This window comes from Typopeltis vanoorti, chromosome 18, assembly GCF_054136105.1.
Source record: "Typopeltis vanoorti isolate ZY-2024b chromosome 18, IOZ_Tvanoo_1.0, whole genome shotgun sequence".
NCBI lineage: Eukaryota > Metazoa > Arthropoda > Arachnida > Uropygi > Thelyphonidae > Typopeltis > Typopeltis vanoorti.
In genome coordinates, this window is record NC_143566.1 from 64642413 (window position 1) to 64661775 (window position 19363).

General features: G+C 34.7%; 1 protein-coding gene across 1 annotated transcript in view; it reads left to right on the forward strand.

Moving 5' to 3' along the window:
- Zir (dedicator of cytokinesis) overlaps positions 1-19363 on the forward strand; it is a 667641-nt gene that overhangs the window by 269716 nt on the left and 378562 nt on the right. Inside the window, exon 22 of the mRNA XM_090407837.1 lies at positions 7676-7825. Coding sequence (XP_090263963.1) covers positions 7676-7825 — 150 coding nt within the window. The remainder of the gene's footprint in view (positions 1-7675; positions 7826-19363) is intronic.

Here is a 19363-nt window from a genome sequence, read left to right on the forward strand (position 1 = left end):
GTTATTTTCCTTTTCCATCATAAACTGGATTCTTGGATGTAGACTATTGAGGTGACTGAGGAAGGAATCTAAAGTGTCTGGGCCATGAGGCCAAATAGAGAACACATCATCTACATATCTTAGCCAGATAGAAGGTTTTAAAGGGAAAGAGTCAATAGCTCGTTTTTCAAAGTTTTCCATGTAATAATTGGCAAGAGGGGTGAGAGGGGGGAACCCATGGCAGTTCCCTCTATCTGTTTGTAGATTTTGTTCTTCCAAGAGAAATAACCAGTTGATGGCAAAGGAAAAACATAGAGGGAACTGCCATGGGTTCCCCCCTCTTGCCAATTATTACATGGAAAATTTTGAAAAACGAAGCCATTGACTCCTCCCCTCTAAAACCTTTCTGTTCTCTATTTGGCCTCATGGCCCAGACACATTAGATTCCTTCCTCAGTCACCTCAGTAGTCTACATCCAAGAATCCAATTTACGATGGAAAAGGAAAATAACAATAGTTTACCCTTCCTAGACACCTTATTATCACGCCTTCCTAATGGTAACCTTTCTTTCTCTGTATATAGAAAACCTACTCATACAGGCAGATACATTCACAAACTCTCCCACCACCACCCCTCCCAGCAATATGGCATTATTAAAACTCTGACCAATAGGGTCCACAATCTTTGTTCCAGTAAAACTGCCCTTTCAACCGAACTCAAACACATACACAACACCTTCCTTTCCAATGCCTATAATGACTACAGAATTAAAAAAAATAGTTAAGTCCTTCCCCATTCCCTGACCATCTCTTCAGAAGTACTTCAGAAAAAATAGCCAGATCATTAAAAATGTACAACCTCCATACAGCTTTTAAGCCCCACTGTAAACTTGCTACCCTTATCTGCTCCACTAAAGACCAGCTCCATCCTCTTTCAGTGCCTGGTGTATATAGAATACCTTGTTCCTGTAAACTTGCCTACTTCGGACAAAAAGGCAGGTCAGCATCCATCCGGTTAGAAGAACACAGTTCTTACATCTGCAAACACGATTATGGTCAGTCTGGCCTTGCAGACCATGTTTTGGATACATCCCACAGGATCTCCTGAAAAAAACTACTATGCTCCACCATAGTAAATTCAAAAAAGAAAGACTATTCTTTGTATCTGCATCTGCACTCAGGAATTAACCTAATTTAAACAAATATGGTTGCATTAAACTTCCCAAAATTTGGGAAACTTTAATTATTAGAGATCCCTCTTTACATCCCAGGCCACCTGCAAATGTCCATAGAGGGTGCACCACCTAGATAGAACTTTAGTTTCACTTTGTATTGTATTTGTGTGTGTGTTGTTACAAAAAGTTTTTGTAATCCCCGAAGATGTCTCTGTGACAGAGACGAAATATTGGAAGTATTAAAATTAGTTTTGATTTAATCCTTTCTCAGTGCTGTTAATATTCCATTAAACCTCTAACATGAATTCTTCATAGCACTTATGCCTCAACACAACTATTTACCACCTACCACCACTAGTATTTTTGCAGACAATCACAAGCACTCATGACCATGACAGGATTTGTACCCACAGCGTTTTTGTCTGTAGAGCAGATACACTAACCACTCAGCCAACCAGGCCAGGACTTGACTTGGGAGATTGTAAAACATGAGGAATATTCTATCAAGAAGGGGTATTTGTAGAACCACAAAGCAGTTGATTATGACATGCTTAGGAAGAAGTCTGTACCATGGCATGAAACATTGCAGGATAAGGATGTTAATAGTGCATGGGATATAGTTATGGGTCACCTAGAGGAAGCAGTATTAAATTGTATACCTAGGTTAAGGAGGGTTAATCAGGTACTAGTTAGATGGATTAGTAATATCATTAAGCATGAGCTGCATAAGAAAAAAATGATGTGGAAGGTATATGAAGAGAAAGGTGACCTGGAAATTCATGAACAGTAAAAGGCTTAGGTCAGAATGGTGAACTGCATGGCAAGGAAAGTAAAATCAGCAGGTCAAAGGAAATCCTAAAGAGTTTTTTCATTATGTGAGAAGTAAGAGGAAGAATGACTATGGAAGATTACCCTTAATGAGTGATGATGGTCACGAGGAGACAGAAATAGTTGAGTTACTGAGTGACCACTTTGCAAGGGTATATCATCCTAGTGTAATAATATATGATTTTTATCTTTTTCTTTATTTTTTTATTGTATATACTTGATTCGAAATATATTCAATATTATTTCTTATCCTATCTTAACTTCTTAATTTCTTGTCAGTCGTAACTCCAAGTTGAAATCGTTGCCTGAGCTAGATTTCATCCCCCCCCCAAGGTCGTAACTATGCTACTTTCACATGCGTAGAGTATAGATTCAGGAATTGCCTCTGGCTGGAACCAATTCCTTTGTCTAACTAACTGACTTTCTCTTACACTGATCTTAAAAATTTATTTGTATAATGACTGTTCTATTAAAGATTGCGCATAGGAATTTTTTGTATTTCCTATACATGTAAGAGAAATGCTCAACGGAACATGGAATTATCTCTAAAATTCAGCTCTAAATCAAACAATCAATTTGAAACTTACTATTAGTCAGTCGTGGTTAACTTTAAGGACACACAGGTTCTATATTTTTATGAGAAGTGCATTGGTAAGTTGAAATCAGGCAAGTTATTAACAAACAAAACAATTCATTCATAATAAGACATGGTAATTACAACATAAAGGAAAAGGATTTCACACACATCAATTGTTATCTGGTTCTTATCAATTCTGCTAACAATGCAATGCACGTGTCTGGTTCTCAAATTAATTAAATCAGCACTTCTAGCCCATAGCTTAGAGACAAATTTATATGATCACATATATGTCAGACATGTGGTTAGTTTCACACACACTTCAAAATAAATTAACTCTGATCATTAACAGAATTATGCTTAACTAAGTTTCACATTCAATCTCTCCTTTCAACATTAACTCTTAACCATTAACTCTTAACATTAACAAATGCTCAGAACTCAGTAGATAACAATCTCACAATAATTTAGAAGTGCGTTTTCCTACTTCACAACTTTACATTATGCTAGCAACTATATAATCAACAATCCCTGCTCTAAGGTTCACAATCCATAACAGTTCTACATTAATCTTACTTGAAACCTGTCTCAGCCAGTTCAGCATTCAAGATCCTATAGATCACGAATATAATCTTGAATATATTCAAGATTATATTCGAATACATCAAGATGTCCCGAATGTATTTGGGACATCTTGAATAGGCTGACACCGCCGTTAAAAATCTCCTATCATCATCTTAATACTGCCAGCGGGATATCCTTCCCCCATCCTTGGAACGGCTGGACACAGGGACCACTTTGAAGCGGCACTGGAACAAGTCAGGAACAGAGAGCAAGAGCAGAGCACCTGTCTCCTTCTTATTCTACCTTGACAACCTTGGGACTTCTTCAGATCGAGTCCCCCGGATGTTCCGCCAGGGGGTCCTCCCCTGCGAAATTGCTGAGTCATGGCAGGGAAACCCCATAACTCGCTGACCTTCATGCCTGGCAATAGCCTAAGGTTTACATCTCTAATCCTGACTGGGCTATCTCTTTGTTTGTACAATATTGATGATCAAATGAATTAACAATTCATTCTAATATTTTACCAGATTACATAAAACACTAATGAAAAATTGTTAATTAAACTACAAGTATTTGGTATTGACTTTCTTACTCAAGTAAAATTGGTATATAAGGATTTTGTATAAAATTCTTCTATACAAGATTTTGCACTAGTGAGGTTACTGCTTTAACCTATGTGACAGTCACTAATGTGGGAACAGAGGTGGATGAATTGGAGATTCTTAGGATATTGCAGAATCTCAATATAAATACAGTTGTAGGATTAGATGGGATATTAGGTAGGGTTTTGTGAGAATGTGCAAGGGAACTGGCAATGCCTTTAACTGGGCTAGGATAAGTACAGTATGCATGCTAATATTCGATCTATCCCTATTGCCAAATTCTTATCCATGTTATGTAAAAGCTCTTCACCTGCATTGTCATGCACCTCTAACTCTTCACCAATGTAGTAGTAGCACTGTGTACCATTGTACATACTGATTCATATATCTTAGCAACGTGAGGACTCATTATCTTCTGATACTAAAGTACCATCTGCATTTACTAAAGTTATTCTTTCACATTCATTCTTTCTTTCTTTTACTTGCAGCATAACAATAAAATTCTTTTGGATTACCTTTAGCCTGCATAGCTGATTTCTTTTCATACTTCAATTTAGCTTTGTGCAGACTACGCATTCTTTTTCTGGCCTGTGCTTTATATATTTCATAATTCCTCCCACTCTTGTTCTTATAATATTCCTTCCACATCATCTTCTCATGGATTTCTTGCTTAATAAAATGGAAGTGAAATGGAAGTTGCACTTCCATTTCACTCCCATCCTATTTATTCTTTTAACTCTAGGAATACATACATATAGATACATTATAAAAGGAGCTGATATTAAACCTGATGTCTATATTAGAGATCTTAATCTTAGTTACTTTATACTTTGAGTAACTTCTGTGATAAATTTGGTATGAAAATCATCAATTAAAACACAAAGATAATGAAAATTGAAAACATCATCTGTATCCTGAATGGAGAAACAATAGGAAAATTAAAACATTTCAGCTATTTAGTCATGATTTTTTGTGAAGATGGCAAATTAAAGATTCAAATAGATAACAGAATTATCAAAGCTGGTATGGTAGGAAGTTGAATGAAGAAATTTATATGGAATAAAGAGAAATTAGTCAAAACACTAGTTAACTGTATAGAATACAGTGTTTTAATCATTTTTAACTTTTGGATCTTGAAACTGGATTAGTAATAAAGCACTTAATTAAAGACTGAAGACCACAGATATGAGAGTAAGATTAGGGCAGTGAACAGATGGCATAAATTTTAATATGATACTATTATATTAAAAGTGAGGATTAGAAAAGAGTTTGACATTGTTAGCATTCAGAAATGTGTTAGCCGAGCTAATCTCAGGTGTTACAATCACTTAATCACAAGGGAAAAAGTAGCGAAACAAGTGTTCTTTGCCAAAATGGTAGGAAAAGGACCCAGAGAAAGACCAAGATATAGGTGGATTGCTACAGCAAAAAGTGCCTTAGAAGAGAGAAATGCAAGATCATTCTGATAACATGTCTTGGAATCTTGACAGATAACAGAATAATTTGGAGGAAAATTGTTGATTGGAAGTTAGTAATAATGTAACTTTTGTTTATGTAATACAATGATAATATCCTTTACACCTCCTGAGGGTGCATATCAATAATTTGATGATGATGATGATAGTGATAGAATTATTACAACATGCATTAAAATGTATTTGGTATTACACTGATGTCCAAAAAACTAATTGCAATACATTTTTGTAAAAAGTTACAAATTTCCTAAGGATGTAGTTAAGGAATTAATGTAGTGCTTACAGAAACTTATGCAGAGAGGCATTTCAATATAGAAAATGTCCACCCGAACTGCAATGTAGCTTTCACAACCTCATCCCATGCTTAGCAACAAGTGATTCAGGAGTTCTTGAGACAAACTAGTTTACTCCTCCTTCAGAGCAAGAATAAGTTCCTTGTTTGTTTCCTGGAGGGGAAAGCATGCTGGCCACTCTATTTGATTAATATCCACGGTCTCCAGAAGTATCTCCACTGCTCGTGTACGATGTGGTATGCATTGCCATCCATAAAAATGAATTCTTTGCCTACAGCACCATGGAAGAGTCGAACATGATATTGTAGAACTTCATTGCAATATTGTTGACCAGTCATAGTCCCTTTTTCCAGCACTTGTATTTCGGTGTGTCCATCAAGCATAATGCCTCCCCACACCATGTCCAAAGCACCATTGTATCTATCCCTCTCAAGAACATTCTCACAATGGTAAGAAGTACCATTTCACGCCAGATCAAGTGTCATCTAGTCTTTGAGACATTACAATAATCTAAATTTGCAACTTTATTCCTTCACAAAAAGAGCTTCCTTCAAGCACAATTTGTGTAGCACAGCCTTTTGCCTTTTATCCTGTTGAGTGCTACTCTGTAACCCCTTTGCACACAGTTTGAAAATTACAATGTGTACCCACTTTACTGTACAGTGGTATCTCGCTAATCCAAACCTCTTTAGTTTGAACCCTCCACAGTAATCCAAACTGCGGTTTGAAAAAAAAAAAAAAAAAGAAAGTTTTATGTATTATTATTTTGTGTACTATTATTTTATTTAATAATTATTATTTTAGCTATTATTATTTATTTTATTATTATTACAGTACAGTATTTTTTTCATACTGTCTATTGTGCGGTTATACTGGAGACCTATTTTGATTTATCGTGTGTTCATGTTTGCTTTTTTATACTGTACAGTACGTACTGTATTGTCGGCATGAATCACCATTGTCATTAAAAACTGTAGCCTTCTAGAATTTACCAAGATAACTACGGTGATACAAAAAAAAGAGGAAATTCAAAACATGCATAATTTGGTTAAAAATATAAATCCAGATGTTGAAATTTCACAAATAGATGCTACGAAATGGATTACAGGTAGAACTGAAAGTGAATTTGAAATTAAATCAGATGCTGAAATTATAAATATGATGCTACAGAATGAATTAGAAGACGATGTTGAAGATAAAGAACTCGAAGAAAAAAAAAGAATAAAACGTGAAGAGGCAGTTAACAGTTTTAATGTGTGCATAGAATGGGCTAAGCAGAAGGATACGCCATTCCATAATATTTTATTGCTAATTGCTAATAAAAGCACTTTTTTGTGTGTGTTATCTTGTGAAACGTTTTTTTGTATTGTGTACAACAAAGTGATATTTTTAAGCAAATTAAGTTACATACTAAACCATGCAATTTTATTAAATCAGAATCCTCAACAATACAGGTATATACAAACTAAATTTTTTACTAAAATAAACTTGTGTGTTGTATTATTGTTTAAGTTTTACATTACAGTACAGTAGCTTTTTTTGGATTAGTTACTCCATTTATTTAAATTAAATTAATGTACCATTAGAATCTGATTATTTTTTGTCTTAAATGCTAGTTATTTTGGTCTCTCGGGGGGAAATTCGTTAATCCGAACTTTTCACTAATCCGAAAGAGCACAGTTTTTATCAGTTCGAATTAGCGAGATACCACTGTATTTCAATTACTGTATTTCAATCCATAGTTGGAGACAGTTATAAGGAATAATGTCCATTCTGTTTAGAAAGACTTAATAAAATTTTAGTTTGGGAGCATGTTGAGCATTCATGGGAAACTAGCATTTGTGAAGTTATTTTCTTTCTATACTCAATTATCTTAATCATGAATATACTTCATTTATAAACTTCTGTTTGCTTATGCAAATAAAATATGGATGGAAAGAAGAATAGAATTTTTCTTATCATGTATAATACCTCTTATTTTAACTGCTTTTTTAAAAAAAAAAACTCCAAAAGTCTTTTTTCTTTCTTTCTTTCTTTTTTTTTTTTTTTGAAAAATACTTTCTCTCTGTTACTATTGCACAAGTTAGGAAACTTAGAATTTGGGGAAAAAAATATTTAACTGTTTATTTTTTAAATGAAAATGATGAAAAATCACCATCTCTAACTTTATCTTGTTTTTTTAGGTTACAACAATGACATCTGATATAATTGGCCGATATAATCGAGAGGTTAAAGACATGAAATTCATTCAGAGTCTTAATACAAGCCTTGCTTTCTTTCTATATGACTTGTTATCTGTAATGGATAGAGGATATGTTTTTACTTTAATAAAAGTAAGTACTACCCTTATGAATATGATAATTTAATAGTTTACTGATGATAACTAAAGTAAGCAATTTTAATTGTATAGCTTATTTAAAAATGCAATTGTTGTCACTGGGTGTAAATAATGATGTCATGTATGGTCTTTATATTATTCTCCTTTACTGATAAAATTGAGGAGAGACACTTTTTATATATAATTTGATTGTTCTAGTGTGTGTATACTTTTTTCTTATTATTTTTTTATTCATCCCACACACATGAAATAGAAAAACTACAAGCACATCAGTGCCATATGTGAGGTACAGGTAAGGAGTGGAAAAGAAATGAAGTTCATTGATTTTTTTTTCTTGAAGAGCTGCAGGTTAGTGTTGGGAAAACTTCATGAGGAGAGCTGTTCCAGAGAACAGAGGTAGATGAAATAAAAGAAGAAGGGGAAAAGCCAGTTCATTGTGTGTACAATATTACTGAAAAGATGTTGGACAGCTGCTGCTCTTACTTTAATAGATCCAACAGATAGTGGAGGAATGGCCAGTTCAGAGGAGCAGTGACTATAGAAGTACCTGTAGAACAGACCAATAGAAACAAATGGCAAGATGATCCCAAGGAGGGATCACCTTGCCATCTTCTGAAGATCAACAAGAATTTTTAGTGAGGTTTTAGATGCACCGTTTGAAACGTGTGAGCAGTATTCTAATGACAGACAGATTTGGGATATGTATAGAACAAGTAGCTGGGAGTGGGTGAAAATAGTATCTTGAGTAGAACAGAATGCCTGTGTTTTTTAGATGCTGAGGAAACTATTGATGTGATGTGTTTATACTAGGAGAGGCTGTAACTCTTTTTAAATTATGAAAATATTAAAAATATTAATGAATTCTTTCTTTAAAGGTTATACAATCGTCAGCATTCATAGCAAAGAATTTATGGAGACACAACACGTTTAGAATAATTACTTTATTTAACATTAGGAAAGTAACATTTATGTATTGAGACATCAGGAAAAATACATATGTAAGATACAAGCTACATGACATGGCACTATACAAAATAATACAATGTAAATTAAAAATGTTTTATTTAACATTTTAAATGAAACATTTTTATTTAAAATGGTAAACGTTTTAAATAAAAAATGGTTAAATTTTTTATTTAAAAAAAAAAAAAATTTAAATAAAAAAAAATGGAACTACATTACACATTTCTTAAATACTCTCGTATTGAGATTTTCTTCTGTTTGGGCTTGTTCTGGTTGCTATGTGAATTGCAAATGGGTTCTCCACATTCTTGGAATGATTAATCCATCATTTTTGTTCGGATTTGGATAATGTTTCAGCATTTCACAAGCTTCTTTGAATTTTCTTTCGAACCAGATTTTAATGCAATGTAGAGACTTGGCACCTTTCCAGTCCATTCTGCAGCATGTTTGGAGTGCATGGTCTGATAGGCCTGTTTTACCATAGTGGAGGTATTTAACACGTTCGCTGCCAACTACGAGTATACTCGTAGTGGGTAAACCTGCTTCACAAGCCAGCTACGAGTATACTCGTATGACGCTTACCGCCAGGAACGAGATTATTGTTGTGACCTTGAAGAAGTGAAAATGCTTGGCTTGTGGGGCTAGCATCAAAACTGTGTATTCTCATAGACAGTATATGCTATTTACAAGCCAACTACGAGTATACTCGTATGACGCTTACCTCCGGTAACGAGATTATCATACTGACCTTGAAGAAGTGAAATTGCTCGGCGTAGGGGAACAGACCATGCCGAAGTAGCGTAGCAGCGAACGTGTTAATGTGTCGTTTGTGTTCATCTTTTCTGATTGAGGTGGTGCGTTCTGTTTCCTCTCTATAAGGTAGGTTACAGGTACAGGTAACCCTCGTATAATGCAGTACTTTTACTATGCAGTTTCGATATAACACAGTTTAGAAATTGTAGTGATCCTTTATTTTTTCATATATTTTTCACCGTGCAACTTAAAAAACAAATTTTATCTTCGTTAAATTTGTGTTTGCCCATGTCATGCATGTAGTTATAAGTAGCGGATTTGTATTAGGGGGAAATACCTTTTAGCATGCATATACATTAATTGTTTACCATATAAAGCATTTATTGTTGAAAATTGGCTTCGTTTTCTGCCAGGAAAGCACATTCAAAATCATAAGTGTGTTAATCTCAAGCTGAGTAATTTATTTTTATAGTAATGGCCACTAAAACTGCATTGAAAGGGAAAAAAACAACATTGAAGAGAAAATTCATCTCTCTCTCTCAAAAAAAATTAAAATCTTGGATCGGTTGAAAAATGCAGAAAAACCAGGAGTTGTTACAAGGACTCTGAATTTAAATGAATCAACAATTCGTACAATCAAACAAAATGAACATAAAACCTGAGAAAGTGTTATTGCTGGGTCAACGGTAAGTGCAAAGTGAGTTGCTCGTGTATGCGATATTATAATGGGATAAATGGAGAAAATCTCTAATGATTTGGATAGAAGATTGCACTCAAAAGAAAATTCCTTTGGATGGAAATCTTATTAAACAAAAAGCTCTATAAACATTTAAATAAACTTAATCAAGATTCTTCAAAAGAGAGCTCTCAGCATGGATTTTGTGCCAGTAAGGGTTGGTTCGAAAACTTTAAAAAGCGGTTTTCCTTGCATTATATTAAAACCTAGGGAAAATCAGCATCAGCAGACGTAGAAGAAGATTAATTCCTGGAGAATCTTTAAAAGTCATTGAAGAAGGTGGTAGTGCAGACCAGCTGTTCGATGTGGATGAATCCAGGTTATATTGGAAAAAAATGCCAAAACATACCATTTCGAAATATGAAAGATCAGCTCATTGCTTCAAAGTTTCCAAAGATAGAATTACTTTACTGTTTTGTAGTAATGCATCAGGTGATTACATAACAAACCAATGTTTATTAACCGATACTCAAATCCTCGTGCTATGAAAGGACTCAACAACAGTCCACCCTACCTGTTTATTGGCAGGCCAACAAAACGGCATGGGTTAGAGCTAGCATGTTTGAAAATTGGTTTTTCAATTGTTTTGTACCCGATATAGAAAGTTACACAAAGAAAAAGAATCCTTTCTTTTAGGCTTGCACGGTGATCCGAATGCATTTTTGGAAATTATGGAGACAACTACCGTGTTTGAATAAAAACTTTAGTTTAATATTACTAAAATTTTACAATTCGACGTTTTGACCTTTATGTCAAGGTCATCTTCTGGAGCGTACAAATATACACAAGAAACAAGCTATACTACAATCATACTGGTTCGTTAAAGACACTGACTAACCGCTACCAAAATTGTTGGCCTGACCTCTGGTGAAAAAAAAAAAAAAAAAAAAAAAAAAAATTATACATCAACGCTAGAGTCCTATTATTTGTGTTGTCTACTATATACATATATTAACATCATTCCAGCCAGTTGGAGTGGAATGGTTTCTAATACTAGTGGATTGGCTAGAGTCCTGACTTATGTTGAATCTTTCATATTAGGTTGGCTGAATGTGTGCCATCCAGATCCTTGGAATTTTCATACCATCTTTATTGTTGATATTTGGGTGGTTTATCAGGATTTCGCACTTTAAATTTTCTTTCGTACCATGTTTTTGTGCGGTGTAAGGAGCAGGTGCTTTTCCAGTTGATTTGGTGTAGGGTGTTAAGTGCATGGTCTGAGAGGTCTGCTTCACCATAATGGTTATATTTAATGTGTCTAATGTGTTCTTTCTTGCGTATAGGGATTGTCCGTCCTGTTTCACCAATGTACGGTAAGTTACAGGTGCAGCGGATGCAATAGACTCTAGGATGTGCTAATGGGAGGAGAGGATCCTTAGAGGAGCTGAATATGGTTTTAAGTTTAGTGGGTCGTTTAAAGGTGGCATTGAGGTTATAATGTTGTAGGATTCTGTTGATTTTTTCTGATAACCCTTTAATGTATGGGATGGCTATGGTTTTACTGTAATCTAGATTCGTTTTTGTTGTGGTTTTATAGAGTATTTTATTGACAGTATTTTTGTTATAGCGATTGTTTATGAATGTGTCACTAATGATTTTTAGTTCTTGTTTCAGGGCTTGCTGGTTAGAGCAAATAGTTGTGGCTCTGTTTTTAAGGGTGTTTATGACTCCATATTTTTGTGCTGGGTGGTGATATGAATTCGCATGTATATTGGCCCGTGTGTGTCGGTTTTCGGTAGACCGTGAAGGATAGACTGCCTGAAGGAAGACATGTAACTAGTGTGTCTAGGAACGGGAGCGAATTTTGGTTTTCGATTTCGATGGTAAATTGTATGCGTTCGTGTTGTTTGTTTAGGTGGCTGAGGAATGTGTTTAGCGTTTGTCGCCCGTGCGGCCAGATCGCGAACATGTTGTCAACGTATCTGAGCCAGATTGTCGGTCGAAGCGTGGCGGAATCAAGAGCCCTTTGCTCAAAGGTTTCCATGTAGAAGTTCGCGATTGGGGGGGGGATAATGGTGAGCCCATGGCTGTACCTTCCTTTTGTAGGTAGAATTTGTTTTGCCACACGAAGTAACCGGACTTTAGTACGTGGGCAAAGAGGGCCGTAATATCGGGCGGAAATTTGTTCTGTAGTAGGAGAATTGTGTCATTGATGGGGACATTAGTGAAAAGGCAGAAACGTCAAAACTGACTAATAAGTCGTGTTTGTCGAGTGTTATGTTTTTGATTTTGTTTATAAAGTGTTGTGTGTTTTTTATGTAGGAGGGGGAATGACCTACCAACTCTTTGAGTGTTGCCGCTAATTTCTTGGCTAGGTGGTAATTGGGACTGTCTATTCCTTCCACTATTGGTCGAAGGGGCACATTTTGTTTGTGTATTTTCGGAACTCCATATATTCTGGGGGGGGGGGGGCAGACGTAGTGGGGTTTGAGTTTTTTAACTGTGCCTGGTGGCCAAGAAGTGACGGATTTTAGTAGTTTTTCTGTTTTGTCCTTTATACTTTTTGTTGGGTTATAATTTACCATTTTATATGTGTTGTTATCGACTACTAATTGGTTCATTTGCAGTATGTATGTTGACCTGTCAAGGACAACAGTGGCACTGCCTTTATCAGCTTTCATTATTATTATGTTTTGTTTGGCTTTTAATGATTTAATTGCTGCTAATTCTGTTTTAGTCAGGTTGTTCTGTATGGTTTTCTTGGTATTTAGGACATTACTGGTTTCTAGTCGTATTTTGTCTGCTATGTTGTTAGGTAGGGATCTGATGCCTCTTTCAAAGTGGTAGATAAAATCCAATTTGTTTACCTTTTTAGGCGCTATTGCATAGTTCAGTCCTTTATTCAGCAGCGTGAGTTCGCCGTTGTTCAGGGTGTGGCTTGATAGGTTAATCACATGGTTCTTGCTTGTCGGTGGTTGGTCGCTCCTTGTCTCCCTTGTGGTAGCGGTTAGTCAGTGTCTTTAACGAACCAGTATGATTGTAGTATAGCTTGTTTCTTGTGTATATTTATACGCTCCAGAAGATGACCTTGACATAAAGGTCGAAACGTCGAATTGTAAAATTTTTGTAATATTAAACTAAAGTTTTTATTCAAACACGGTAGTTGTCTCCATAATTTCCAAAAATGCACAAAGAAAAAGAATTTGAACTTCAAAATTCTACTAATTTTAGATAACACTCTAGGCCACCCATCAAATTTAAGCCATCCGAATATTAAAGTAACTTTTTTTCCGCCTAATACTACTTCACTTATTCAACCACTCAACCAAGGAATGATATCAACATTTAAGTCATATTCAGTGAACATTTCAATTAATTTTGGAAAAAATGGAATGTAATCCAAACATCACACTGCCTCAAGTGTGGAAAGAGTTTTCAATATTGAATTGTGTGAAAATTATTTTTCTGTCCATTAAATAATTACAACCCTCTACACTGAATGCTTGCTGGAAAAAAAAAAAAAAATGGCCTGAAGCCATTCTGGAACAAAATTTCATGCCTCTAGTGGATACCGAGCTAAGTCATATAATAAACAATTCCCACATTTTTGGTGGAGAGGGCTTTTGCAATAGGGTTGAAAACAAAATCAGTAAATTAATTGATAGTGAAACATTTAAATGAGGAGGAATTGGTACAATTAATAGATGACGTCGAACCAAATTGCGGGGAAAGTTCTGCCGAAGATTCTGATTGCGATGAATCCTTTAAGGAATTCAGTTTCAAGACATTAGCAGAAGGATTGGACATAGCAAGAAAGTTAAGAAGTTATTTTATGGATAATGATCTCTCCATTAATGATTAGAGATAATGATTACTCTTGTCTTGTTCCAATGAACTTTGTCTAGTGATGGTGGCATGTTCTGTAAGTCCAGACTATTCAGGTTCATGGTATTGAATATAAGAATATAAGGCTCTTCTGATGAACTTCAACAGTTTCTCTCTAAGTTAAATGCACTTCATCCAAGGATCCAGTTCACCCTAGAAGTAGAATCAAATAAGCAGTTAGCCTTTTTAGATCTTTAGATATTTGTTTAGCTCCATATTATGAACAAAATAAAAAATTGCAGAATAGTGGTAAGCAAGGTCTTATTACTGACTTCTTGATAACTAAACCAGCCGAAGTATGCAATGAGAATTATACAAATGATGTTCAAAAGATTTCAAGTGATGACAACGTCCAGCCACTTGTAAATAAAGAACATCTACAAAATATTATTTCTGAAGACAGTAATGATGATTAAAATATGTGCTTTATTTTATTGTGCCTAAAACATTTATGCATTATGTGCAATGAAGTTTACGTACAATTTGGAATTTTTATAATTTTATACTATGTATTTGTTTCATAGTTTATATGTTTTCTTAACTTACTTGAATTAAACAAAAATTTTTTTTTGTTGAATATGTCATTGTTTATATAATTAAAAAAAAACGATTTTGGAACATACCCCTACTTTTTCTATGTGATCTAAGTCTCGCATAACGCAATTTATATAATGCTGCATTCCTAAAATGCGCGTTATACGAGAGTTACGTGTACATTGAATTTTGTAAACTCCTGGTTGAGCCAGGTATGGAAGAGGATCTTTGGAAGAGCTAAATAAAATTCTTAATTTTGTCGAGGGTTTGAAGGTAGTCTTAATGTTGTATTTAAGTAGTGTTCTATCTATTTTTTCTGAAATACAACTAATATAGAATATGCCTATGGCATTCTTGTAATATTTTTTTGTTTTTAGTTGCATTTTTATGGAGGATCTTGTGAACTGTTTTTTTATTATAGCCAATTTTTACAAATGTTTGGTTAATGATTTCAAATTCTTGGTTCAGCACTTGCTCATTGGAGCAAATTGTTAGGGCTCTGTGTTTGAGGGTGCCGATAACTCCTAGTTTTTGTGTTGGGTGGTGTATGAATTTTTATGTCTGTATTGGCCTGTGTGTGTAGGTTTTTGCAGCAGACTGTGAAGGAGAGACAACTCCTTCACAGTCTGCTGCAGTGAAGCTGCATGTGACAAGTGTGTCTAAAAAATGAAGAGAGTTGTTGTTTTCGATTTCTATGGTGAATTGGATATGTTTGTGTGTTTGTTCAGGTGGCTTAGGAATGTATTTAATATTTCGTAGCTGTGTGGCCAAATGGCAAAAATATCATCAACATATCTGAGACAGACTTTGGACTTTAGGCTGGCTGAATCTAGAGCTCGTTGCTTGAAGTCTTCCATGAAAAAGTTAGCTATTGGGGGGAAAGTGATGAGCCCATGACCATACCTTCTTTTTGTAGATAAAAGAAGGTGTGGCCGTGGGCCATCCAACACAAAAACTAGAAGTCATAAGCACCCTCAAACACTGAGCCCTAACAATTTGCTCCAATAAACAAGCTCTGAACCAAGAATTTAAAATCATTAACCAAACATTTAAAGAATAACTCACGTAAAATATTATTTATTAGTATAATTTTCACTTGTGTATCGCAGGCATCTTTGGTACATTTATAAATCTAATTAACACGTTCGCTGCCAACTACGAGTATACTCGTAGTTGGTAAACCAGCTGCACAAGCTAGCTATGAGTATACTCGTATGATGCTTACCACCGGCAACGAGATTACTGTACTGAACTTGAAGAAGTGAAAATGCTTGGCTTGTGGAGCTAGCATCAAAACTGTGTATTCTCATAGATAGTATATGCTCTGCAAAAGCCAACTACGAGTATACTCATATGACGCTAACCACCGGCAATGAGATTACCGTACTGACCTTGAAGAAGTGAAATTGCTTGGCGTACGGTAACAGAATATGCCGAAGTAGCGTGGCAACGAACGTGTTAAACAATAACTGACAATTCCAAAAGGCACCCTAAGTAGCTAATGCAAGATAACTAAAAATGTCAATAAATTTCCTAACTTAAAAAAAAAATATACACACACACACACACACACCAATAAAAAGTTAGGAAAGATTAGCTGATTTTTAAAGTACTATCTCCCATAAAGGGGAAGACGTAAACCATCGGATTGTTTAAGTTAGGAGAGTGAAGTAAAGTTTCACATGTTTCTTTATAAAGCCGTTCCATGAGGAACCAACTTTTGTGAAGGACTCTTGTCTTGTTCCAATGAACTTTGTCTAGGATGGTGACATGTTCTGCAAGTCCAGACTGTTCAGGTTCAAGGTATTGAATATAAGAATATCAGGCTCTTCTGATGAACTTCAACAGTTTCTCTCTAAGTTAAATGCACTTCATCCAAGGATCCAGTTCACCCTAGAAGTAGAATCAAATAAGCAGTTAGCCTTTTTAGATCTTTTAATTCTTCTCCAACCAAATGGTAACCTGCATTTCTCAGTCTATGGAAAGAAGACTCATACAGGCCATTATATTCATGCTGAATCTCATCACCATCCCAGTCAAAAGGCAGGAACTATTAAAACATTGGTTCATCGGGCCTCATTCCTTTTGTTCTTCAGACGATCTGTTACAAAAAGAACTGCAATATATTATTTCCTCCTTTTTATCTAATGGATATAAGAATTCCTTCATCAAAAGAGCTTTGAGTAGTTTAATATGTCTTCCTCTTCAAATACAGAAGAAATAACACGCATTCCTATCCCTTATGTGCAAGGCATTAGTGAACGTATAGCAAAAGTTTTAAAACCACTGAATATTTTTGTTGCCTTTTGACCTTTCAAAAAAATCTCCACCTTTCTCACTTCTTCGAAGGACAAGCTTCCACATCTTAGTTATCCAGGTGTCTACCAGATTCCTTGTTCTTGTGGATTATCTTATTTCGAACAAACAGGAAGATCTGCCTCTATTCGGCTAGAAGAACACCAGTCTTATATTCAATACCTTGAACCTGAACAGTCTGGACTTGCAGAACATACCATCATCACTAGTCATAGAGTTCATTGGAAGAAGACATGAGTCCTTCACAAAAGTCAGTTCCATGGAATGGCTTTATAAAGAAACATGTGAAACTTTACTTCACTCTCCTAACTTAAGCAGATCTGATGGTTTATGTCTATCCCCTTTATGGGAGATAGTACTTTATAAATCAGCTAATCTTTCATAACTTTTTATTGTATATATATATTTTAGTTAGGAAATTTATTAATCTTTTTAGTTATCTTACTTAGGTGGTGCCTTTTGGTATTGTCAGTTATTGTTTAATTAGCTTTATAAGTGTACTGAAGATACCTGCGATACACAGGCGAAAATTATACTAATAAATAATATTTTACGTGAGTTATTCTGTTATTATAATTTTGAATTCATATGTCTGCTCACAGTATTTCCTTATTAAAACATTTAAAAAGACCTGATAGCTTTCAATTATCCCCTTTATGGAAAATATTATTGTATCAATCTTACATAAATTTTTGATTATTATCTTATTATATTAATTTTTTTTTTTGTATTTTAATTTACGAGGGTGTGAAAAGTTATCGGCCTAATAATGAATTTATAATTTCAAAATTATTTTTATTTTTCAATATAATCTCCCTTAAGACTAATACATCTATTCCAGCGATGCTCCAGGGCTATTATCCCATCCCTGTAGTGGTTCTGAGTAAGATCTGCAAAATACCCCTCTATAGCTGCAATCACCTCTTGATTCAAAGAAAAATCTGACCAGTGAGGAAGAGTTTTAGTTTTGGGAAGAGACAGAAGTCAGAGGGAGCCAAATCTGGGGAATAGGGTGGATGCTCCAACAATTCATAGAGCAAATCCCTTAATTTTCCCATTACCAAAACACCTTTGTAGGCAGGTGCATTGTCCTGATGAAAGATGATTTTTTTCTTCTGCAAACTGGGTCTTTTCTGACAAATTATCAAAAACAAAGGAGAAGAGAGCCCATAAACTTTTATGAACTTCGAATGAATTTCTTCTGGCGCTAAACCTTCTTTTACAAAGAATTTTATAACTGCACGATACTCAATTTTATCCATTTCAAGGGATACATACAACACTTTTGCTTCAGACAGCTGTATAAAACAAACTACTTGATAGAATGCCTTGCAATTTCACATGGATGCTTATGACAGATGTACAACTTAGAAAAAAAAAATCTTGCATATAGTGTTATATCTATGGTCAAGGTCGAGAACTTTTCAGACCACCCTCGTACATCAACTCGGATAAAATCTTAACCTCCAGGAACTTAATATTTTACTTCCAAAACAGAAAAGTAGGCAGTGATACTGATTTATGAGTTTTAATTATTGCTTTTTTTTTTTTAATCAGGAATTTACTAATCATCTGCTGTCTTACTTATGCTGTAGTGGCACTTTTTAAAATTAATTAGTTTATTGCATTTTATTTAGTGTTCCATTGTTTATATATTGAATATGCCATTGTTACTTGGCAAAAAATTTCTGTCTAATAAATTTACTTTCGCATAAGTTTCGAGTTTCAGTCTTTTTAAAAATGTCTTTTTACAAATTATTTTATAAATATGACAGCTAACATTATTATCTGTCTAATATAACATTAGACGGATATGTCTAATGTTATGTCCGCAAGGAAATGTGTTTTGCTTTATGGGAGATACTGAGATACGAGTGTTGGTAGCTTGCTCCACCTTTGCAAGGAGTGCCCTGGTGTTGTGCCACCTTACCCCAGTCACGAAGATACTTTCAGGTGCAAACTTTGTTTGCTCACAATTGGATAAAGGATTAAACTAAATTTATTATACTCTAACAAAGTGAAAAATAAACTTTCAGCAATTTTTCAGTTGAAAAATTCTTCAGTTGTAGTAAGAAGAAAATTCCCAATGTCTAAAACTAAATGCATGATCTTTCTCTTTTGACATATTCCTATAAAACATTTTAGTTAGACTTTTCAAAATATTTTAGCAGCACTTCATATAAAATTTATAGCATTTTTAATATGTTCTCTAGAGATCATACAAGCATTTACATTGATATGTTTAAACATGTCATTATTTTTGACCATTTCAAAACTATCTGCAGTATTGTAATCATTTTTGGATTCATCAATTCTATTTTTATTTTTACAAAATGTATCAACAACTGCATCATCCTCACTTCATTCGTCATTATTACCATGATTTTTTTTTTTCACCAAAATTAT